The sequence below is a fragment of the Mirounga leonina genome, unplaced genomic scaffold, assembly GCF_011800145.1.
Source record: "Mirounga leonina isolate KUSES-001 unplaced genomic scaffold, KU_Mleo_1.0 Mir_117, whole genome shotgun sequence".
In the NCBI taxonomy this organism is placed as follows: domain Eukaryota; kingdom Metazoa; phylum Chordata; class Mammalia; order Carnivora; family Phocidae; genus Mirounga; species Mirounga leonina.
Window position 1 is genome coordinate 6464344 of NW_023270274.1, and position 25695 is coordinate 6490038.

Consider the following 25695-nt stretch of genomic DNA (forward strand, 5'->3'; position numbering starts at 1 on the left):
TGTGTCCTGTCCTGGTCACAGTGGGCCGTGGGCCCATCCACGGCATCGTGGCTGTGTCCTGTCCTGGTTACAGTAGGCTGTGGCCCATCCACGGCATCGAGACTGAGAGCAAGCCAGCCCGACGGATAGCTGTCAGTTTCCGACTTTACTGTTTCACTCTAAATACCAAAGCTTAGTTTACCTCTCCTGGACGTAACACCTGTCTATCAGTACCTACTTTCTTGTTTGAATTAAATAACAAATAGTCTTAAAATAGATTTATAAACCGAATTGTGCGTTCTTTCCCCCTGCTGTAGAGAATCTTGTTTTCCTCACTCATCCATCCATATACACTGCTACTTACTAAACATGCCTCTTGTAACAAACCCACTAGACTTCTTTCTAGTAATAAGATTTTTAATCTGTAAGCACCTTGTTCTTTTTTCCCCCCCACCCACTGTATGATTGAGTTGTGCTGGTGCCTTGATAAAGGTTAAACCGACTCCTGCCCTTGGGACCACCCTGGGCAGCTCTGATGTTCCCCCTTCAGGCTGTGTTTGCTGCCCTTTCTTGCACTTGCTCGTCCAAGATGGCTCTGTGTTGGCTCCTCTCTAGGCAACGTTCGGGAGCAAATTGATCTGTGCCTTTGACTCTTAGCCATGGCTCTTTGTGACTGTGTGGATGGATGGGCAGTGTCACGAGGCTCAGTAACTGGGACAGGCCCCTCTTGCCCAAGCACAGGTTGGCCCTCCCGGCTGCCCAGAGCCGGTCATTGTCTCTCTCCACAAGGAGCCACTGGTGTCTGTACAGAGTAAAATACGCTGCATGTGCTATGTCTTAGACTTTCTGTGTTCAATTCTTGGTGTGTATTTCTTTATTCTTCCTCTTGAGATGGCAGGCATTGTGTTTTTATCTTTGTAGCCAGCTAGTTGCTGCCTATAAAATACATGCTCAATAAATACATGATGAACAGAATAATGAATTCACATATACATTTGCTCTATGACGTTTAGTTTAAAGGTATCAATATATCTCTAGAGTCTGTCTCTTATGTATTAGATGCTCAGAAAAATACTTCAGTATATTGATTTACTCAGTCCGTGTTTCTCAAGCACCTGCTCTGGGCCAAGCCCTGTGCTAGGTGCCACGGAGAATATAAAATGAAGTGCACTTAAAGCTGTCCTTTAGGATGTATGATGTGAGACTGCTGAGGTGAAGCAGGGTAGGACCTGTCAAGTGCCTGAAGAAATTAAAAATATATACACATTGGAGGATTTAGAAGGGAGGGATCACTTCCTCCTGGCAGCTGGGGGGATGTTAATGGAGAAGGTAGCATCTGGGGAAAGCCTGATGGATGGGAAGGCTTTTGGGGGAGGGAATTGGGAGGACACTCAGCAGGGTAGAGCAGACTGAGCACAAGCAGAGAACAGCAAGGACTTCCACTTGGCCAGATATAAAGATGAAAAGTGGCGAAGGGGGTTGGACCATGGAGGGTCCCAAGGGCAGGAGTCGGTTTAACCTTTATCAGGGACACCACCCCAGATGAATCCGACAGTGCTGCAGAGGAGGGGGTGGGTCAGGCAGAGAGCAGGGGCCGGTGGCCAGGAGCCTCAGTCCAGAAAAGGGGCAGAGAGACCCATCCAGGAACATGGCGGCAAGAATGGCAAGTGGGGAGTTCGTGGGTGAGCAACTGGTCCGCAAGGCGGAGCAGAGCGGAGCCCGGCGGGAGGGACCTGCCGGGGGCAGCCGGGTGGGGTTGCGGTGGCAGCGGGCTTGGGCGTGTAGTTGCCAGCAGGTGTCCTGGCGGGGGGTGGAGGTGTGGAAGGAGACAGGCGTGTGGCAGTCTGCCCTCGGATTCCCTCCTGCCTCGGTTTACAGTGCAAGCCAGGTGTGTTTGCATTAGAGATGATTCACCAGCACGGCCCTTTGTTTGCCACTGTTCCTTCCAGTCATCGGAAGACCTCGCCTTAAACTCCGCTTCTCGGTGTTTAAAAATCTAACTCTTCAGGCTAATCCTCGCAAGTCCCTGCTGATTACAGTGTGCCTTGGAGGGCTGCCAGGTACGTGACAAACGTTGAGTTGTGGAAGCCTCGGACAAATGTTACCCAAAGAAGGCATTTCTGAAAGGACGGTCGTGAGTCGGCTGTGTATTTGGCACGGTTGGTGGCTGGGTGCAGGGTTGTCACCTCTGCAGGGATTTTTCTAGTCCGTTTGTCCCTCCCATTTTGAGGTTTCATATGCCAAATAGTACACGAAAATCGGATCCCATGTTGCCTGGAAAATTGTGCCTAGAGTTGGTTTTCCTATTCAAGGTAATTCTACTAAAATTAAAAATTTCCTCTGCTCAGTGGTAAGAATAAATGCACATGGTTCCAGAGTCCTTACTTGTCGCTCCTCTTTTATGGGCCCATAATCTAGGTGTGTGTACCCCAAAGTGACGTGTGCCCCAAGGCCCCAGCATTGCCAGCTGGCATGCGTGTTGACTCACGGCAGCGGTGCGCTAAGCCGGGGCGAGGAGAAGGTAGATCCTCAGCTGATTGCCGGGGAGGGACTGCATGGGCCTCAGAACACAGGGAGCCAGTACCTGACTGTCCCCAACTGAAGCTTGGTGTCTTAGCTTCCCACATTTGAGGCCAGCAGGGGCAGCCGTGCTTGCCGTGAGTGTGCTCTGAGTGTGTGTCCGGAGGGTTTGGTTCTAGTCAAGTTAATCCGTGGTGACAATGTGCTAAGCCTCCGTCCCTGGCCTTCTTGCTTCAGGGAGAAGAACAGAGCAGCTCAAGACCTCCCTCCCCCCCTTCTCTCATTTTTCTCCTTTTCCAGCAACACACACACACACACCACACGTCCCACATACACCCCACACCTCACACACACAACACATGCAACACACACACTCATTTCTCTTCCTCTCTCTGAACATTGGCTCCTACACATTCACCAAGAAGAAGAGATTCTCTTCTTCATTCTGAGTTCCCCTGTGGGGGGGCTTTTCTGGGGAGATTGGGGTCTGTGGGCCCTGAGACTTCAGTGAAGCGTAGCCCAGAACATTGGAGCTGTGAGTGAGAGCAGGAAGTGTGTGTTTGTGAATTCTATTCGGTATCTTTAAAGTGGTTCTGTCAGTGATTGTTTTGAAATAATTTTTCTTTGTCATAATGATGATCTTCTCACAAACTAAATAGTTTAATAGAAGGCTGTTATTGTTGTGAAGAATAGAGAAATACAGACTTTCTGAGAGTTATGTTTTTATTGGCAAGGTACGACCACCACAAGGAGCATAGGAATGAATAAGGCTGTCCTGCTCGTGCCGGCCAGGTTTTCAGGGGAGGTTAATTATTACCAGGTGTTCTCTAAGATCTTGCTGTCCGTACTTCAGATTAAAAAGGACATTGAGGGACGCCTGTGTGGCTCAGTCGGTTAAGCGTCTGCCTTCGGCTCAGGTCATGATCCCAGGGTCCTGGGATCGAGTCCTGCATCAGGCTCCCTGCTCCGCAGGAAGCCTGCTTCTCCCTCTCCACTCCCCCTGCTTGTGTTCCGGCTCTTGCTCTCTCTCTCTCAGTCAAATAAATAAATAAAATCTTTAAAAAAAAGACATCGAATAAGAATTTTGTTTGCTTTTTAGATTCAGAATATGAACAACATCATCTCCTTCCCCCTGGACAGTTTGCTGAAAGGAGACCTGAAAGGAGTGAAAGGGGTAAGCCATCGACCACCCAGCTCACTGGGAACAGTCACTGGGGGACGTAGAGTCACGGTCATGCTGGCCTGTCGGGGCACGGCACACACATGCCTTCCTCCTGGATGGCATGATGGCTTCTTGCTGCCTCAGGTTCCCTTGATCTGCTACGTTGGCACCACCTTTCAGTCCTACCGATGGTGCCCCAAGGCCCTTCTGGCCACCTTGTTGGTGCTGTAAATGTGGGAAGGGGAGGAGGGTGGGAAGGGAAAGAAGCAGCTCTCTTGAAGCCTGTGAATGGTTTTCGCGCTCTGTCGGTTGAGCAGGGGAGCCTGTGCAGGGAAGTGTGGTTTTCTGGCCGGCGTGTCGCTGGCTGACCACTGGCCAAAGGGTCCTTGCTAGGATGTAGTTTCCCGGCAGGAGAATCTGCACCAGTAAGGCTCAAACGGACTTTCTTTTTCTGTCCTCCGAAGGACGTTCACTGTTCAGGAAGCGCCTTGCTGTGAATTGTTTCATGAACATGTGAGTGAGGAAGTCAGCTCGAGCGGTATCTGTACCAGATGCCGAGCAATAGCCGCTTCTGCATGTCGGTGGCACGAACAGATGTGTGATCTGAAAGACAGATGATTGTGCCCCAGTTCTTAGATCAAATTCTCTGATTGGATCTGCACGTGATTCCCAGTCACGTCTGGCTCATCTGGAAGCCCAGGCTGGCCAATCTCTGTGACCTCTGCAGAGACCTCTCAGTATTTCCTTCCCAGAGCATGCCAGGGCTGTTGGGGCAGGGAGCACTGGGCCTCGCGAGCCGTTAGGACACTGAGGAACATTCCTCGTCGTCCCGGACCAGGGTCCTAGAGAACACATCAGCCAACTCAAGTTAGCCAGCAGAATGGGAGGGCAGGGCACACGAGGCAGAGGGACACACATGCAGGTAGGGAGAAGCGTGACAGGGTGCTGCTCTTGAGGCTTTTTGTATGGTTTGATGCCCTGAGTCTGGGGAGGTGCAGGAGTGGGAGATGAGGCTTCCAAGTTCATGGAAGGCCTTAGATGCTGGGCTAGGAGCTTCGGCCTTGTCATAATAAGGCCAGTGAAGAGCCAAAAAATAAAAAATAAGCCCCCCAAAGGAGGTTCTTTCTTACAAAAGAACCCTGTTAAAGGGAACATAAATGGGGGAAACCACTGGATAGAATTTTCCGGTGGCTCAGTATGCTTTGAGCCAGGCTTTATCAGAGTGTAGGAGGTCCTAAGTTCTAGATAGAAGAGTGGAATCAGGAGACCTCAGAAGAAGGTGAATGGCTTTGATATCGTTTTTGCTGGGCCCAAATCAGGGTTACATCTCTCAGGGGACATTCTCCTATTCATTGAAAAAGTCAGAATCTTTTTTTTTTTTTTTTTTTGTAGAGAGAGGTACTAAAACTCTTGCAGATGAGGTGTTTCTCTGGGTGGAGTATAGGTCACACACCACGAGCCGTGAGTTCCTACTCACTGTAGCTGGGCAGTGCGTGTGTGCTGGGATTTTCCACTTGTTCTGTGTGCATGTGGCGTAGCTGCTAGTCGCATTCAAAGCCTGAGCTCTAAGTTCTTTATTTTTCATGGAATTGTATACATCATTTATTACAGAAACTAATGCTCCTTTCAGGACTAGTCTAGGAATAAGTAAGTTGTCTTGCCCAGAAGTTAATATTGGTTCTGTTTAATTTATGCCTCTCTGTTTACAGGATCTGAAAAAGCCTTTTGATAAAGCTTGGAAGGACTATGAAACAAAAATGTGAGTGTTTCCATTTTTTTAAAATGTAGGTAATTTGAGATCTTAATTTTAAATTGAGCTTTTATTGCTTGAAGGTATTTTCTAAATAAACCTTCAGCCAGGGAAGAATTCACTTAAACCTGTGTTGCTGTGGTTCATTACGACGCCAGATGCTTTCACACTCGGTGTCTAAATTTCAGTGGTGCCGTGGACCTCTTCAAACGAGTTTTTCCTGGTCCCTTTTCTGTGATGTCGTAATGGTTACAGAATGTTATTTTCAAGAAAGCTCGTTGAAGGACATCAAGGCCAGGTTTCGTCGACCGGTGTTTCTTTCCCTTTTTTTTGAAAACAAACAAACAAACAAACAAACAAACGCTTTCCCCACTTTGTCACCGTTTACTACGACAACACAGTTTTCAGACTTCATCTTCCTGGTGATTTGCAAGAGCCGCCTGCTTGTAGCTCTGTGTCTGAATTTCCCTAAAACACCAGTCCCTTGGCGTAGAGAGAGAAAAGAGGCACCCCACGCTAGCCTTATTCGATCGCTTCATCTGCCGTAAGAACATGAAGAAGGCTCAGTCGGTTTCCACTGAAGATGGGACTGCTCCTGGCCCATGTCAGTCATGGGCACATTTCGGATCACAGTCTCTCCTTCCCAGCATGGGAGGGTTCAGCTCGCTGGGATTGGGCTGGTGATTGTGGGGACAGTGGTTTCAATTACTGTAAATACTTGAGAGAAAATATTTTTAAATGTCTCATGTTTGCTTTGTAATTACTGTGCAGTGGGTAACAATGTAGAGTTTTCTGAGTGGAAATAGAAACTTTAACATGAAGCCATCTGGTAAAGTGAGAGGTGTTAAGAAGAAAGCTGTTCCAGATGTAGCTCTAAGTAATTGGACTTGGGATGTGTGTGTGTTTTGTTTTTAAAACCAGCCTTGGGGGACGCCTGGGTGGCTCAGTCAGTTAATAGCTCAGATCATGATCCTGGGGTCCTGGGATCAAATTCTGCATCCAGCTTCTTGCTCCGTGGGGAGCCTGCTTCTCCCTCTGCCTGCCGCTCCCCCAGCTTGTGCACACGCGCACTCTCTCTCTCTCTCTGACAAATAAATAAATAAAATCTTTAAAAAAATAAAATAAAATAAAACCAGCCTTGGGTGAAGGATCACAAAGCTCAAACTCAGGAATACCAAACCTTTAACATTTGTCCCCTCCTGGAAATCTTAAATTTCCATACCCAAATTTCCATACTCAGAGTTGCCTGGATCCCCAAAATCTGGATTTCACTGATGGCATACATTCACATATAAGCACAGATTGTGTTAGAGTACCTTGAAGGTCTGTCCAACCAGAGAAGCTGCTGGCCCTTAGCATCCTTCCTCTGCACACCCATGCAGTGCACTCGACAGGGAAAGGATCTTTGTAGACAGGAAGCCAAGACTTGGTGCTTTGCTGCTGGTCAGCTAGTGAGAGAGGGTCATTGAGCCAGAGCCAGGAGGTGGCTTTCCATTCAGCTGCTGTTGCTTCCACCCTCGGGTGCCTCCAAGGAGACGCTTCTGTGTATTACCGAACCGGGGGCACAAAGGGGGTTTTGAAGAGGGTTGCCAGAGAGAGTCTTCTGGTTCCGAAAGGAGAATGAGATCAAATTCTGTAAAATCAGGATATACATAGATAGAGTGAAGACAGAATTACTCACAAAATCCCAGAATTTGAGAGTGTTGAAAGCTTCAGATAATTCTCAGATAAGTTTTAAAAATAACTCTTTCACCATTTATGCTTGAGATTTGTTCTGCAACAATGAGCACTGTCCCAGTCAAGGCAGAGCCCTGGCAAGACCTCATTCGGCCAGGAGGCGGGTGGTGAGGGGCAGGGAGAAAGTGGAGGAGGGAGGGAGTCTCCTGCCTGCAGCCCCCTTTTGTGCTGCTCAGGGGACACACAGACAGACAAAGTGTGCCCTGAAGGAAACCTTTGAGGCGTGAGCAGACTTTGCCTCTTCTGACCCAAATCTGGCACAAAGTAGGTGCTTAGGAAAGGATTTCTTGAACCAGTACTCAACAAAAAGGGTCAAATTTGACATTCTTATGACCAAATTGTATTTTCCTTTCCAGTAAGTTAAGAGGCTGTCTTGTATGAAACTGGACCATTTCCTTACACCACACACAAAAATAGACTCAAAGTGGTTGAAAGACCTAAATGTGAGGCAGGAGTCCATCCAAATCCTAAAGGAGAACACAGGCAGCAACATCTTCGACCTCAGCCACAGCAACTTCTTCCTAGAAACATCGCCAAAGGCAAGGGAAGCAAGGGCCAAAATGAACTATTGGGACTTCATCACGATAAAAAGCTTTTGCCAGCAAAGGAAACAGTCAACAAAACCAAAAGACAACTGACAGAATGGGAGAAGATATTTGAAAATGACATATCAGATAAAGGGCTAGTATCCAAGATCTATAAAGAACTTACCAAGCTCAACACCCAAAGAACAAATAATCCAATCAAGAAATGGACAGAAGACATGAACATTTTTCCAAAGAAGACACATGAAAAAGTGCTCAGCATCACTCGGCATCAGGGAAATCCAAATCAAAACTTCAATGAGATACCACCTCACACCAGTCAGAATGGCTAAAATTAACAAGTCAGGAAACAACAAACGTTGGCGGGGATGCGGAGAAAGGGGAACCCTCCTACGCTGTTGGTGGGAATGCAAGCTGGTGCAGCCACTCTGGAAAACAGTATGGAGGTTCCTCAAAAAGTTGAAAATAGAGCTACCATACGATCCAGCAATTGCACTACTGGGTATTTACCCCAAAGATACAAATGTAGGGATCTGAAGGGGTATGTGCACTCCGATGTTTATAGCAGCAATGTCCACAATAGCCAAACTGTGGAAAGAGCCAAGACGTTCATCAACAGATGAATGGATAAAGAAGGTGTGATATATATATATACAATGGAATATTATGCAGCCATCAAAAAACCCCAAAATCTTGGCATTTGCAATGACGTGGATGGAACTAGAGGGTATTATGCTAAGCAAAATAAGTCAGAGAAAGACAAGTACCATATGATCTCACTGATATGAGGAATTCTTTTTTTTTTTTTTTAAAGATTTTATTTATTTATTTGACAGAGAGAGACACAGAGAGGGAACACAAGCAGGGGGAGAGGGAGAGGGAGAAGCAGGCTTCCCGCTGAGCAGGGAGCCCGATGCGGGGCTCGATCCCAGGACCCTGGGATCATGACCTGAGCCGAAGGCAGGCGCTTAACGACTGAGCCACCCAGGCACCCCTGATATGAGGAATTCTTAATCTCAGGAAACAAGCTGAGGGTTGCTGGAGTGGTGGGGGGTGGGAAGGATGGGGTGCCTGGGTGATCACAGTGGGGAGGGTATGTGCTATGGTGAGTGCTGTGAATTGTGTAAGACTGATCAATCACAGACCTGTACCTCTGAAACAATACATTATATGTTAAAAAAAAAAATAGCAGGGAGGGGAAAAATGAAGGGGGGGTATCGGAGGGCGAGATGAACCATGAGAGACTATGGACTCTGAGAAACAAATTGAGGGTTCTAGAGGGGACGGGGGTGGGGGGATGGGTTAGCCTGGTTATGGGTATTAAAGAGGGCACGTTCTGCATGGAGCACTGGGTGTTACACGCAAACAATGAATCATGGAACACTACATCAAAAACGAATGATGTAATGTAATGGTGACTAACATAATAAAATTAATAAAAATAAATAAGAGGCTGTCTTGTTTGCAGAAGACTCATGCACGTTTGTGTTGCAGGCTGGGTAATGGGATCCCTGCAAGCCTGTCTTGTCTGGAGTGCCGTGCCGAGGCATCTCAAATTATCCTTGCTTTTTTCACCTGTAGAACCAAAATTGAAAAAGAGAAGAAGGAGCATGCCAAACTGCATGGAATGATTCGCACTGAAATCAGCGGGGCTGAAATTGCTGAAGAGATGGAGAAGGAGCGGCGGCTTTTCCAGCTACAGATGTGCGAGGTGAGCCCCAGGGGTGTGGGCTGCAGCTATGGGTGCGCGAGGTGAGCCTCGGGGGTGTGGGCTGCAGCTACGGGTGCGCGAGGTGAGCCCCGGGGGTGCGGGCTGCAGCTACAGATGTGCAGGGTGAGCGCCGGGGGTGCCAGGGTTGGGAAGGGTGAAGTGCAGGTTCCAGGGGGTGGTGGGTTCCAGGTGGTGGGCTGCAGGCAGCCTGCCTTCACTGGCATGTGAACTCCTCTGGAGAGTGCATGCTTCCCAGAGGCTTCAGACATCACAGCAATGCATTAGTGGACTCCATTTGTCCCAATTTCTCTTACTAGGGGAGGCTGAGTCTCTTGGAGGGTGGAATGAGCTGAATCTAACCCCAACCATTAATTAAAAGTAGGGAAGAATCTAAAGAAACATCCTCTCTGGCCTCATACACATACCCAGACTCACCTCTCACAGGTACATTACTAAAATACTCTCCATTAGTGTTTTTTAATGAGGTATCTGGGTTCCCATTATAGCAGTGGAAGCCATGAGGAGGGCCAGGGAGAAGTCAGCTGGAAAAACCTGCAGCTGGTCCCCTGTGGGTCTCTGAGTGAGGGAGGGGGGGAGAGCGAGCGCACTACATACTGTGGAAGCCAAGCCACCTGCCTCTGAAGTGCTTGCACCGAATTCACTCATCAAGGCAGGAGGCCCTGGGGAGCTCCTCTGCTCCGCTCCGTTCTGCAGCCTGAGCCCTTGCCTTTGGGGATGGGGAGGGAAATGGCAGCACTGATGCTCTGGGACATGTCCCTGCTGGAAGCTGAGGGGTGCAAAATACCAGAAACGAGTCATGAAGGCCTTTGCTTCCAGCCTTGTTATGCCTTGCTTGTGGGTCGTTGTAAAAAAGGCCTCTGGACACCATGCCAAGCTCTGCCTGAGGGTTCGCCCTCCCGGCAGTGGCCGTGAAGCCCCTTGAGCTTGACGGTGCATGTGCCGAGCCTGTGCAGACTTCAGCTTTCGATGTGCGGAGTGTGCGGGGATGATTGTGACAGCTACTGAAACTGGCTCAGCCTGCTCTCGTTCCCTGGGAGCGGTCAACAGCAAAGCTGAGCCACGCGGCACTTTCTGACTTCAGAATGTTTGTTAATTGCAGCGGGAGTTTAGCTTGTAGAAATGTCTATTTTAGGAGTATATTTAAATGAGTTTTTATTCCATCTCTTAAGTGGTCAGTGGAGCAGAACCAGTCCCAGGATCAAGGATAGGATATTAACCTGACATTAGTATGGCCACTCCAGCTCTCTTCATTTCTGTTTGCATGGAATTTCTTTTTCACCCTGTGTGTGTCAGAGAATCTAAAGTGTGTTTCCTGTAGACAGTGTGTTTTAAATCTAGTCTGACAGTCTCTGCCTTTTGATGGGATTGTTTAATCCATTCACATTTGATGTTGCTATTGATGTGGTTGGATTAATGTCTGCTGTCTTTTTTTTTTTTTTTTATGTCTCATGTCGTCTTTGTTCCTTTGTTCTTCCTTTGCTATTTTTTTTTTCATTAAGTGAATATTTGGAAAGTTAACTAAGCTCCAAGTCTTACTGTAGAGAGGAGAGTGGATGTTTTTAGATACATGTTGTTTTGTAAACAGACCTCATATGTAACAATGCCTGTCTGGCCAATTTCACACAGTGTCCCAGGAATCAGCCCAGAGGGTGTGAGATGGCATAGGAAATTGCTGTTTGTTACGCAAATACTAGGTATTATTTCTGTTTAATTGGGGTAAATTAAGTAGATATTTTACAAAGAATGGGTTTGGAACAGGTGTGCGTGTGTATGTTGTGTTCAGGTTATGCTCTTTTTTTTGGCTAGTAAGGAGGAAACACATTTGCTTAAACTCTGCAAAAGACTGCTTGTTTAAAAACGTTTAGTGGGGCTGCCTCGGTGGCTCGGTCGTTAAGCGCCTGCCTTCGGCTCAGGTCATGATCCCAGCGTTCTGGGATCGAGCCCCGCATTGGGCTCCCCGCTCGGCGGGAAGCCTGCCTCTCCCCCCTCCACTCCCCCTGCCTGTGCTCCTCTCTCACTGTGTCTCTCTCTGTCAAATAAATAAATAAAATCTTTAAAAAAAAAAAAAAGATTTAAAAACGTTTAGTGAATTGTGAAAATTAGTGTATCTTTGAGGTGAGGGGCGCTGCATTGCTTTCTGTGCTATGCACCCAACACCAGTTACCTTTCCCCTCCAGGTCTAGGTGAATGCATCCTGTGCACTGGTGAAATAGTTTATTATATTGCAAATGTACTGTCTAGATGATGGCTTTCAGCACACCTGCTAGGCCAGCCCCCTGGGGAGGTTTGGGGCCCCATGTGTGCTGAGCCTAGCAGATCCAGCAGTTAGCATGATGTGTGCAGAAGCAGGGCTGGAGTCTCCAGAGGAGGACACATCCAATGAAGGATGTACATGTGGGCCAAACAGAAGTGGGCTGGAAAGGGCTCTCCGTGGGGGAAGGAGGAACGTTTGAAAAGCAGTCCCCCCAGAATCTGACATCTCAAAGTGAATAGATTGCTGTAGTTAATCATGGTAAAATTGTTCAGCCAGTTCCTCACACTGAAGCCCTCAAGTTTCATAAATGCTTGCCATTGTTTAGGTGTTTAAAATTTTAGATGCCCAAGATCTAATCTAGAAGAATGGCTTTCAGGTGTTTATTTTAAATTGTGGAACTTTTTCTTCAAAACGAATTTTGTAGAGAAATTCAGTGTGGTGTAATAAATAGGTAATACAGAGCATCTGTGTGTGGGGAATGTATGAGAGATCCTGTTGTTTTTCTGTGATTATAAAAATATACTTTTAAAAATTAGTCTATATATATGAAATTAAAAATCACCCCAAATTTTACTCACCAGAAGATAAGTACTTTACCATCTTTCATATATCCCTCCGTGTACCTTCATAAAAATAATTTGTATAAACAGGATCGTTCTCTACTGGTGCTTTGTAACCTGATTGTTTTGACTCACTTGTATGTCTTTTGGGCATCCTTTGGTGCCGGAAAGTCTCTGCTTTATTGGCTTCATGGCTACATAGCAATTTTTGTGTGTGGCTGAACCCTACTTTAATTTTCCATTCATTACATTTGGGTTGCCATTTGTTACTTTTACAAACAAGTCCGCACTGAACCTTGTTTTCTATTCATCTTTGTAAACTTTTATGATTATCTTCTTAGAGAGTAAGTTCCTGTAAGTAGAAGTTCTATGTCAAAAGGTCCACACGTTTTAAGTTTTGACTTAAGTCACAGAGAAGCATCTTATTAACCACTTAGCCATTTTGACATTGCCAGGCATCTTATTCAGTTAACAGTGAATAAATATCAGACCGAAGGAAGGAGAACACATAAAGGTGCTTGGTGTAGGAAAAGGAGATTTTGTAGTTGATTTTGTAGCAGCTTCCTCTCTCCGGCTGGACTTCTGGCTTGAATGTGAGCTTCCCAGGTTATGGCTGAGAAGCCTGTGTGGTCAGCAGTGGTGGCCGCTCTTTCGGGGGCATCCAGTCTCAGAGATGACATGTCCTCAGAGTTCTTTATGCCATGTCCTGACGGTGGAGGGAACAGGGAATTTATGGGGTCTTTTGTTCTGTAAACCTTTAGCAAAGAACAAATGTATTTCCTGAGGCTGGTTTTGTAGATTCCTGGGACTTCCTGATATTTTAGTGGTCATTCCTGAATTCTCCAAGTTAAAAATGCCTTTCGTTCATTTCAGCTTAAAATTTGGTTTTTATAACAATCACATTTTTTTTCAGTGCCAGGTTTAGAGATGTGGTGATAAGAGTCTCAACTACAAAACACTGGCAGTTAGTGTTGCAGACGATGACCTGCCCAGAGAAGGGATGGGGGGTGCAGAAAGATGTGGACAGAAAGAGCCCATTCACTTTAACCATCTGCCTTCTTTGTGCAGCTCGAAGAAAATTTCCTCTAGCAGGTTAAGATCCAGCATCTTACTACTAGGAGTTTTTGGCACCTAAAGTTAAATGTTTAATTACCTGGATGTTGGATAATTCATTTGGCACCAAACAGAGAAATGTTCAGTTCTGGTGTTTCAGAAAATGCTCGGCACCTGCCATGACCTCTACCCTTAGCGAAAGATGTCGGAGAAGTAGAGAAAATGATCTGTGCTCAGAAGCTCGTGTTCTGGGTCTGACATACCCTTTTGTGTTTTTTTTAACAGTATCTGCTGAAGGTCAATGAAATTAAGATTAAAAAGGGAGTGGATTTACTTCAGAATCTGATCAAATATTTTCATGCCCAGTGCAAGTAAGTTCTTTTTCTTTGTTGTGATGTTATTTCAGCTGTTTTTATGGCAACTTCTGGTAGATAATATAGTATTGTATCAAGGAAAATAAACACTCCTTTAAAACTCTGTTGTAAAAGGCATGAAGTACTAACACCCATTATAACACGGTGAACCTTGAAAAAACATGTTAAGTGGAAGAAGCCAGACACAAAAGGCCAAATTCTGTAGGATTTTATTTACTCGGAAGATCAGGAATAAGCAAATCTACAGATGAGTGATTGCCAGGACTTAGGAGGAGTAGGGAATTACTGCTGATTGGGGTAGTGAAAATATTCTGGAATGAGACGGTGCTGATGATTGCACGATTTTGTGAATATACTAAAACCACTGAATTGTACACTTTAAAAGGGCAAATTCTGTGGTTAAAGAATCTTTTTCAATAAACAACAATCTATAGTAGTTATCAGATGTATTTATTTTTACCCTTTTTTCAGAGGGACAGACTGGTTTGATCTAACACATGATTCACAGATGGTTTTTGTTTGCAAGAAATTAGTTGGGGTTAAGGCAGTATATTAAATTTCATATATGTATATTTTTAAAGATTTTATTTATTTGAGAGAGAGAGCATAAGCAGGAGCAAGGGCAGAGGGAGAGGGAGAAGCAGACTCCTGGCTGATGCAGAGTTCGATCCCAGGACCTCAAGATCATGACCTGAGCTGAAGGTAGACGCCCAACCGACTGAGCCACCCAGGCATCCCGATATATTATTTATCCTATAAAGCAAGTGACAGTGCTGAGCTAAGGAGGCTGAATATGGTAGAGAAGGAGAGGCTTCCGTGTTTGGGTCTGCCTCACATAGTCAGCTTGGCCAGCGTGTGAGCCCTGCATAGCCTGACCCTCATCATGCCTCGCTCGCTCACTTGCTCGCTCGCGCCCCCTCTCACTTCTGCCTGACCCTCAGCCCTAACACACACCAGCCCCTGGCTCATCTGTCGCTTGCTGAGCAGGTGCCCTGTGTCCGGCACTGTGCTGGATGCTGGAGATAAAGGAATGTCAATCACAGACATTGTTCCTGCTCGAATCAGCTAGGCAAGTGGGCTGAAGCAATGGGTTTATGATTGCACATTTGAAACGTGTTCGGAAGTGATGGAATCTAACAAAGAATAGAAGGACCTGATTTAGATTGAGGGCAGACACAGGATTTTTCTTCCTTTTTTTTTTCTGTTTCTTGTATTCTCCAGCCACCAGACACAGTACCTAGTCCATAGTAGATATTCAAATACTTTCTGAACTAGCTGCAGGCCTCTTTGAGGAGACATGTATTCTGAGATCTAAAGGATCTAGCAGAGAAGGAGTAGGGAAAGAACATTCCAGGCAAAGTCAAGATCTCGAGGCAGGAAAAAGCCCAGTGTGACATAAGCATAATGAGTGAGTGGGGGAGGGTAGTGTGACATGAAACCGGATGGAAAAACGAGAGACGTGGATGGCCTTAGGAGCCCTGTGAAGGGTTTTAGATTTTATTCTAAGTGTATCAGGGAGCTCGCAAAAGTTTTAAGCAGGAGATTCATTCAGCAAATATTGAGCTCCTACTATGTGCCAGGCACTATTTGAGGTTCTGGTGATACTTCTTACTCATGAACCTTCAGTTCTGACGGGGTGGATAAATAGTAAACACAGAAGAAAATACGTAACAGTTTTAGGGAGCGGGTGTGGCTATGAACAGGTGAAACAGTGTGATGGATGGAGCGAGAGCAGAGTCGATGGGAAACACCTGGGGAGACTTCTTGGTTCCATTCTCTGTTTTAATAAGGGACAAACAAGAGTGGGTATGGGTGATCACTTAGGCACACAGTCCTGTTCCTGCACCATCCAGGGCCAGTGAGGTCTTGGCCTAGACTGGTGACAAAGCCAGCAGATGGTGTGACTGATGTGAGAAATCCTTGGAGGTTGAATGCCCCACCTGTCTGTCGCTTTTCCCCAGACAGGCCATGCCGCACACTGATGTGCCTCTGCACATGCTGCTCCCTTTGCTAGAATGTCCCAACGCTCCCTTTGTGCCTTTCCCTAGCTCTGGTCATCCCTGAGACCTACCTACTGCTCCTTTGAACTCGCCCGGTCTTCCCTGGCTGGAATTACTTCTCTTCCTTCTGCATTATCACTATACCAGCTGTTTATCTACAGAATGGCATCTTTCATACTGCGTTATGTCTCTCACCAAACTGCATCTCCTTTAAGGAAAGGGGCCATGATATTATTTGTTTAATGTGCAGTGCATGGTGCATGTACCTGGCACATGGTTGCAGTGGTGAGTTGCACTATTGAACTTAGCTCAGCCTTGGAATTAATATGGTGCTCGTGACCGTGCGTCTGCGAAGCAGCTGAGGTCCAGCAGCAAAAGACGCTGTGCTGTGTGGTTCATCCTAGGTTAAAAGAAGAGCTCCAAGCTTGGAAAAAAGAGTCTCAGAGGATGGAAAAAAACCCCTAATTTGTAGAATTTTCAAGATGAACTATTTTATAGAGACTCAGAACCGTAACTTTGTGATTAACATGCAAATTACTTCTTCGGTAGTTATCCTTGTAACCTTATGTGAGGCAGATTAGGAAGTGGGTCGCTTCCTTGCTAATATTTTATTTTTAAGAAGCTATTCTGGGATTTCCTTTTTTCTCTTTATTTTGCCCAAACTGATCCGTTGGGTAGCAACAGACCACTTGTGGAAAAGTGAACTAGTTGGCCTTTTATGGGCATGAGCTCAGTAACCTTTAAAAACGATGAATCTTCCATTACTTCCTGTGTGTGTGTCTGTGTATGTGTCTGTGTGTGTGTGTGTGTGCATGCTGCATGCTCTTCAAATCACTTGCACAGCTTTGACTTTTCTATTTCTAATTCACATTCTGGGGGATAAACTGCAGAGCTGGAGTGACTCAGCCGTTGGACAAAGGACCATGTGGCTGTACATTGTTGGTTCTTGTAGCTCCTTCATGTTCCCCAGTTAACATTCCCAGTCTCCCGTCCTCACCCCAGAGGAGTGCTGGGCCCTGAGGGGCAGGGGCAGCCTGCTCGGCCAGTGCCCGTTCTCACACGCTGCTATTCTCTGCAGGTATGAAGAGGCCTCTGGGTGTAGACTAGACTCTGGGAGCCATGTTTGGGTGTTCACCCTTAGAACTGCCTAGATATGTATTATTTTGCTTTTTATTCATATTTGCTTTTTACTTTCAGTGTTCTTGAAGAGTACTTCATGTTCTTTGTTTTTTATTTCATTTAAAGAAAGAAGTTGCATCTCTGCCTGGTTCCTGGAATACCCTGAAAATCTGTCTTATTAGCCTTTGCTGCTGAAGGTTGAGGCTCTTACTCTCTAATGGAATCTAGAAATAGGGCAGTCTCTAAAACAATAATAAAACAAAAACAGCTATGTTCTAAATAGTGGTGATGAATGTTGAATTGACTTGTTCTTTGAGCAGTTACCTGCTGAGAACCACAATGACCAACTGTTGCCTGATGTATTTGGGATACGGCGTTGAATGAGACACAGGGCCAGGGTGCAGAGGGCAGGCAGGGCTCGGGCCATGAGAATGGGGTGCTCTTATAAAGCCTATAGCCGGAGGGAGAGGCCACCCTGCTTGGTGGGAGCTTGAAGATTGAATCTCAGTGGGTGCATTTTAAAGGCTTGGGAGTTTGGTCAGGCTGGGTAGAAAACATTTAATAAAAAACAAAACTGATATTTAGTAATATTGATGGTAAACATTGTTTGATTGAAGCTTGGGAAAGTGTTACTGGTTCAACCTAAGAAAAATGTACAGGGTTTGTACTTAGAAATGCTACAGTGGGGGCAACTGGGTCGTTTAGTTAGTTAAGCATCTGCCTTGGGCTCAGGTCATGATCTCGGGGTTCTGGGATTGAGCCTCACATTGGGCTTCCTGCTCAGCAGGGAGTCTGCTCTCTCTGCCCTCCCCCTCCCCCGCTCATTCTCTCTCTCTAATAAATAAAATCTTTTTAAAAAAGGAAAAAAAAATGTCACAGTGATGGGGCACCTTACCGGCTCAGTTGGTAGAGCATGTGACTGTCCATCTCGGGGTTGTGAGTTTGAGCCCCACATTGGGTATAGAGATTACTTAAAAATAAAATCTTAAATAAGTCAAACAGAGAAAAACATGTATCATATGACCTCACTGATAGGAGGAATTCTTAATCTCAGGAAACAAACTGAGGGTTGCTGGAGTGGGGGGTGGGGTGGGAGGGATGGGGTGACTGGGTGATAGACACTGGGGAGGGTATGTGCTCTGGTAAGCGCTGTGAATTGTGCAAGACTGTTGAATCCCAGATCTGTACCTCTGAAACAAATAATGCAATATATGTTAAGAGAAAAAAAAAAAAAAAAGAAGAAGGTAGCAGGAGGGGAAGAATGAAGAGGGGGAAATCGGAGGGGTAGACGAACCATGAGAGACGATGGACTCTGAAAAACAAACTGAGGGTTCTAGAGGGGAGGGGGTTGGGAGGTTGGGTTAGCCTGGTGATGGGTATTGAGGAGGGCACATTCTGCATGGAGCACTGGGTGTTACGCACAAACAATGAATCATGGAACACTACATCTAAAACTAATGATGTAATGTATGGGGATTAACATAAGAATAAAAAAATTTTAAAAATAAAATAAAATCTTAAAAAGTAAAGGGAAAGAAATGTCACGGTGGTGACAGCAAAGCAGGGACAGAGCCCCTTTCTTTGAAACTTTCCCTGAGGCCAGGGAGGGTATACCTAGGTGCCAAAACATGCCTCAAAAAGGAGGGTACGTGGGTGCCTGGATGGCTCAGTCACTTAAGCGTCCAACTCTTGATTTTGGCTCAGGTCATGATCTCAGGGTCATGAGATCAAGCCCCGCGCCCAACTCTGCGCTGAGTGTGGAGTCTGCTTAAGATTCTCTCTCTCCCTCTCCCCCTTCCCACCTCTAAAAACAAAACGGAAGGTACAGGAAGATGGGCAGTTTGACAATCAGAGGAGGAGGTGTTCTAGGTAGATGGTTAAGACCAGCTATGTGATTATGAAGATAAAAACCAAATCTCAAACCCAAATTGGTATCGTTATTCCGAGTGCCCTGCCCAGCGTCACGCTGATGGTGGTGACTGCGACGAGAAACGCCTGAGTACTTGCCCCGCGGCAGGGCTCTTGGCACAAAGCAGAGATTCCCAGAGCCGTGCGCCGGCTCTCCGTGCGGGACCAGTCTCCTGCGGTGCTCTTCCGACTCCTCACCCTGGTGTTCTCTCCCCCTCTCTTGGTCCCTCTTCTTTCTCTCTTTCCTACCTATTTCACGAGAATTTGAAGGGATTAAGGAAATAGTTCTGTAAAGAAATAATGTAACTGAAGCAGATCGTGAGAACGAGATGAGCTCAGCACGAGAGGGGAGCAGCTCAGTTTCTCATGCCTGTGTCTGTACCTCCACATGTCCTGTGTGGTTGGAAAGCACCTGCCCTGTGCTGCTCATCATGCCGCGAGCGGAGGGCCCGAAGGTGCCTAAGACCAGGCCTTCCTGCCCCGACAGTGGACACAGCCCTGGAGAAGTCACTGTTGCCGTATCAGGAGTTATTCCATGTTCAGAAAAAAAGCGTTAGGTAAAATGTAGGGATGAAAACATAAAATAAAGAATTACGCATATATCTAAACATTAAGGTTAGACCATTCTCATAGCGCAGCTTCTGTGATTCCTAATGCCTGGCTAGTAATGGTTCAGAACCCACATCCTGTGTGTATATTTCCCTCTTCCTTCCTCCTTGGAATTACTGCATTCAGTGTCATGCTTCGTTGCTCTCACAGCCCCTTCTGTTCCTTATATACTTCACGTGGGAAAGTCCCACAGGACCCTGGCTGAGGTGATTAACATCACCTCCCATGAACACATGGGAGACCCAGATCACATTTTGAAGATCATCTCCTTCCAGTTACCTGGCTGAAGTTGGAGACTCCTTCCTTCCTTCATTAACTTACGTTTTCATTCAACAAATAGTGTGTGCTTGAAATGTGCCTGGTTTTGTGGATACCGTGTCCTTACCCTCCTAGAACTTTGGATCTAAGGGAGGGTGGGTATATTTTAAATAATCACACTAATGACTACGTAAGGGTAGTTGTGCTAAGGGTTTTGAAGCAAGAGACAGTGCTCTGAGAGAATATAGCAAGGAGACTTCTTTTAAAGTAAGGGGTCACGGAAGCCTCACTAACAAAGTGGTAGTTAACTTAAAATTTGAAGAGTGGGTGGGAATAATCCAGGCAAAACAGAAGATATCTGCAGGGAGAACTCTTTAGAAAACAGAAATAGCATATGCAAAGGGCCTGAGGCAGGAAAGGTCTGATGGCCATTGACAGAAGGCTGCTAGCTCTGGAATCTAGTGAATGAAAGGGGGTGAATGATGCTACTTGAAGCTTGGAGACCTAGGCAGAGGCCAAATCACATAGGCATAACAGCCCTTGTTACGTTTTGAACTCTGCCCTGAGCTTACGGGGAAGCGTTTTCTTCATTCCTCTCAAAAGGGTTGTACAGCATGCTTCGGGGCAATGCTCAGCATCAACCCGCTGTTGCTGCAGGGAAATCTGTCTAGCTTCTCTTATAGTTCCTGCATCACTTACTATAAACAACTTCACAAGCATTGAGTTCTGGGCTTTGGAAAAAAAAAAGTTTCCTTTTGATATTTGATCTCAAGTTCTCCAACCACATTTCCTTACTCTGCAGATGGGGCATGGCCATTCACCTGCATCAAGCTCGCTTTGTTTTTTTCTGCCTTCTCTTTTCCACTTAGCTGTTGACTGGGAAGATTTTTTAGTGTATTGTTCTTACTTGCACCCCATGCTTTTCTGAGCTCAGACTTTTCCATTCCTGAACCAGAGCCTTCACTGCCTTTTGTCAGTAGGGGCCTGCTTCCCATTATACACTGAAAATTTAGGGCTCCTATCATATGGGTCAAGAGCAATTATAAACACTTAGGCTTATTGCAGTTCCTTTTCTGTCACTTCTTGCGGTTTTCAGTGTCATTTTATTCTTTGTTTGCCTGATATTTTAAAGTTTGGTTCACACAGTGTTTTCCCCCAGGAATTGTGTCATGATTTCACTCACTTTCCTTTAAAGAAGTATTTTCTCCATGTAATAGAACTCTTTCCTCTTTTATGAAACCCTATCTGTGTCTTCTTTTTCCTCTTAGTTTTTTCCAGGATGGACTGAAAGCAGTTGAGAGCCTCAAGCCTTCCATTGAGACACTTTCAACAGACCTTCACACAGTAAGCAGCTAGTGGCTTCTCTCCCACATGAGTGTCAAAACAGTTTTTATGAAACAAATGCTTTGATTTAAGCATGGCTTCTGTATGATCCCGTGTTTGCATGCTGCGTGCGCCAGAAGCTGACAGCCTGGTGGGGCCCCGTGGAGGATGGAGTCCCCGTGGCCGTCCTCTGTTGTGGCTGGCGGGGGGGGGGATCTGGTAGGGGAGGCATTTGTTGAGGCGATGCCCTACGAACTCCCAGAACCTCACTGTACCTCAGCCCTGCTTCTCTCTTCTTTGTTTTGTTTTTTAAAGATCAAACAGGCCCAGGATGAAGAAAGAAGGCAACTGATACAGCTTCGAGATATTTTGAAATCAGCATTGCAGGTTGAACAGAAAGAGGTGAGGGGATTTAATTTTGAAAGATTGCACTTGTATACCTGGGTCTCAGAGGCTTTGGGACAGAAGAATGCTACATTCAGGTCCTCTAGGAGCTCACAGTTCACCCTGGGGCTGTATCAGGCCAGCACCAAGCATTTGGTTTGCTCCTTAAGTTTGGTCTTATGAAACCATCTTTTTAAGATCTGTTTATTTCAAGGGGGGAGGCATTTACTGGAGACCTGGCCTTCATGGTAGCATATAAACCCTTTTAGTGCTCTCTGGTCGTAGATGAGTAGCTCTCAAAATCTCTGTTACGTAGATACTCGGTATTTATGCCATTGATTTTCTACCTGGAACTTTGTGGTTTCTGTGGCCCCATACCAGGTGGCCACCTGCATCCTCCAGCCCTGAGATCGTGCTCTGTAAAACATGGGGAACTAGAGTCTCCTCCAGCTGCATTTCGACGAGCAGGAGACCTTAGTTTCTCTGGCATCATGTCTTTCCTGTAATCCCTTTTCTGCATGCTGACACATCCACAGTGACAATTTGTTTTGGAGGCTTTTAAAAAAATACTAAAAAGTACATTTTTAAGGTAATTCTATGATCTGTTTACTACAGGGTGGATATTATAATGTGAACTTAAACATAACCCCCTTCCTTGTACATAAAGGAATGTATTTAAATGTATAATTAATAGATTTTAGATAAATAACTATTAAACTACTTAATAGAGCATGAAGTTCACTGCAGTTTGGTATGCTCAGTTTTGAGTTCCTGTACTATAACTGAATATTGTTCTTTCTCTCCCAAATGCATTTACCTTTGTGACCGAAGTCTAGGAGAGTAAGTAGTTCAGTATTTTAATAAATTGGAGAGTTTTGCATGCTTTCTTCATGAACTTAAATTAGTTTCTTCCGTGCATACATTAATGGCCAGTAGCATTTTAAATTTTAACCCTTTCTCTGGGTTTTATTAAAGGGTAAAGAATTTGGATTCTCAAATATTACTGAAAGGAAAATTTCCAAGTTTATGGTTTATACATTTGCTGTTGTCCCTTTGTGGAAGCAGAGCGACTCATGCCCTCCCTCCCCTCCTGCTGCCTAGCTGAATTCTTCATGTCCTTCTCAACCACCCACAGCCCTGCCTCTGCTCACCCCAGCCCCAATGATCTGAGTTCCAGTTACTTCAATCAGGACATACTCCTTATGGGTTATTGGCTGTGTCTTCAAGTGCACAGATGCTTTTTCTCTAGCTAGACCTTGGCAGCTTGAGTTTGCCCTCCTGCCTTCTGGGCCTCACCAGCCATGACATTGTAGGACCATATTGCTCGTTTACTAGGTTTTTGGTAAACGTGGGTCAGCTAAGTGAGAGATTGGCAGATTGAGGTCATATGTGAGTGCTTGAAATTACCCACGGGATAGTGGCTTCCTCCCAGTCTGGAGAATATAGATCCTGACGCTTTGATATTCCCAAATGTGGATGATAAGCAGAAAAGAAGGAGAAAAAGAACTTGGAGTATGGAGAAAACAGGGGCTTAGGTTTAACTAGAAGAGGTGGTGGTAGGTGTAGGAGCCCCAATGCCGACAAAGCAGCCAGCTCCCCAGCGCAGGTCTGGGAGTGGTTGAGAGCCGCTCTTGTCTGAAAAGGAGTATCAAACCCACGAAGCTAAGCTCAGGCTTATAATAAAGGAGAGCAGAGTCTGCAGTTGAGTGGTCCTCTGGGCGCAGTGCAAAGGCCCCGTTTACTTTAGCTGTGCAGAATTAGGAGGTTTGGGAAAACTGGCTGTTGTCAGCTGGTTATTTATAGCTTTGCAGAAAAATATAACAAATCTACCAGCACAGACCAGAAGTCTTTATGGTTTGTTGTGTTTGTGTGCTTTTATTGACACCCAGCCCAGCTGCCCACAACTGCACAGAGGGATCATAAGAACCTTCTTTACTGCTCCTCTTTGGCTTTCTGCCCAAATACGGAACTCTCCAGTTTCTTGCTCGTGATTGTGTCATACTGGATGTTGTATTACGCTCTGCATTGCTTTTTGATGATGGTATTCCATAGAGTGGTTGATCTCTGAACACAGTTGTCAGTAGGAAGCAAATGTGCATAAGTGGAATTTTATATATTATTAAATACTTTTTATGATTAGGGTTCCGTCTCTTCCAGTTACAGCAAGAATTGAACGTTGGGCACTCTCATTCCCTTTTTTTTTGGATTCTCTCTCTGACTTAGCTGAAGGTGTGGATAATTTTTATTTAACATTTACAAAAATTCTTACTACCTAATTTCAATTCACGGGGTGCCTAGGTGGCTTAGTTGGTTAAGCGACTACATAATTTCATTTCATAAAAATTAGGTAACGTGCCCCAAGGAAACTGCATTGATGATTGGTGTGAGCCACTGTCCTATTTCCTTCCTGTAAATCTCAAACATCAGTCATTTGGTCTAAGTGAAGAATGTGGCTCTTGCATATGGCGGCTTTGGGCTGCTTCTCTTTGTCACCCTGTAGCTACGTTTTGGGAGGGAGACTGTGCCATTATGATCCCAGTGCCCCCATACCTCACTGGCGTTTTGTATTTTTGATATTTCTGCTGTCTGTAACAAAGATTCTGATATTTGATTTTTCCACTTTTATTATGAATTTTTTCAGACTTATAGAAGAATTAAACGGTGCGGTGACTACTATATATGCACCATAGTTTTAACATCTGGCAAAGTTAAAGCCCTCCAATACTGCTCATTCTTGCATGAGCCTTCTCCTGCTTCCCCATCCCATGTACGTCCCATCTCAGTAGAGTCCTGTGGGACAGATCCCATTGCAGTGCTGGCAGATTCTCTGCCAAAACCTCATTGTTGGCATGTGGGTTCTCTGCCGTTCGCTGTTGAGAACCCAGACTCGTGCCTCTAGCGGGAGGACTCAGCCTCTGGGAGCAGGTGTTGGTAGGCTTGAGTGCTGAAACCACAATGATTTTCCCACTTTGGACATCTCAAGTGTGGTCTCTCTTCATGTCAGCTTTATGCTCCTCCCTTTTCTTTTTCTCTCTCTCTTTTTTTAAGATTTTACTTATTTACTTGAGGGAGGGCAAGCACAAGCAGGGGGGAGTGGCAGAGGGAGAAGCAGACTCCCTGCTGAGCAGGGAGCCCGATGCAGGGCTTGATCCCAGGACCCTGTGATCACAACCTGAGCTGAAGGCAGACACTTACCCGACTGAGCCACCCAGGTGCTCCAGTGCTCCCCACTTTTCAAGTGTCCCTGTCTGGTAGGAATGTGTTTGAATAGTATGTGCTGTCCAGGGAGCAGAGGTCCGTGACAGCGATAATTCTCTTCCGACTCTGGCTTTTCTGGTCTAGGCTTGTGTATCTTATCATGCCTAAATCTGGCCTTAATCACAACCCTCTGGCCAGGTGTTCACTTCCTTGTCTCTTCTGCCAAGCTCCCAGTGGCCTGACTGGCCTTCAGTTCGCCCTTCATGGAAGACTTGTTCATTGAGTCACACATTCAACTCCCATTTTCTTTTTCTCTTTCTTTCTGTTTTTTTAAAGATTTTATTTATTTATGAGAGAGAGCGAGCATGTCAGGAGGGAGAGGGAGAGGGAGAGGGAATCTGAAGCAGACTCCCCACTGAACACAGAGCCTGATGCGGGGCTCCAACTCACGATAGTGAGATCGTGATCTGAGCCAAAACGCTCAACTGATTACGCCACCCAGGCGCCCCTCAACCCCCATTTTCTTAGCAGTTACTCTAGACCAGGCACTGCACAGACAGAGTAAGATAGATACAGTTTTCACCTCTTAAAGGGCTCACAGCCTGGTAGTAGGGTCAGAAAATTGGGATACAGTGTGATGAGCGCTCCAGTGGAGGTCAGCTCCCAGAAAGGGTGTCTCCCCTGTGTGGGAGATGGGTATATGTGCTAGGCGGGTTAGTACGTTGGGAATGAGGGTTTGGAGGATGATTCAGAGTTAGTAGAGTCCCAGCAGGTGGGGTAGGTGGGCCAGCTTCTGTCCAGGATGGAAAATTTGCCTGGGTAACTGTCTAGCAGAGCAGAAGAGCATGAATTAATCGTAGGTCTTCACTTCCTACTAGGATGGCGTGGAGCAAGTTACCTGATCTCTCCATGCCTTGGTCTCTTCATCTGTAAAATAGGAATGATACTGCCACCTCAGAGAGTTGTTATGAGATCTAGAGGATAGTCTCTATAAAGCACTTCACACATTGTCTTGATAAACAGGTTCTAGTTTGTTCGTTCATTCAACAGATACTGTGCTCCTAGATGCTGAAGAACCATAGTGAACCAAAAAATACCTAATTCCCACCACTTGTTGGTTGAACAGCAATGGCTCTTTGTGCTGTTGTCTCTGATAGGTTGCCCTTCTGCCCCCTTGACCCTCTTCCCCACTCTGATTTAGGAGCCGTCACACCCCAACCTAGACTGACC

At 45.8% G+C, this 25695-nt stretch overlaps 1 protein-coding gene across 1 annotated transcript in view; it reads left to right on the plus strand.

Moving 5' to 3' along the window:
• The window catches only part of LOC118007274 (arf-GAP with SH3 domain, ANK repeat and PH domain-containing protein 2-like), a 119253-nt gene that overhangs the window by 42804 nt on the left and 50754 nt on the right, over positions 1 to 25695 (plus strand). Inside the window, 6 exon segments of the mRNA XM_035000258.1 lie at positions 3599 to 3673; positions 5371 to 5420; positions 9275 to 9404; positions 13578 to 13663; positions 20829 to 20904; positions 21199 to 21285. Coding sequence (XP_034856149.1) covers positions 3599 to 3673; positions 5371 to 5420; positions 9275 to 9404; positions 13578 to 13663; positions 20829 to 20904; positions 21199 to 21285 — 504 coding nt within the window.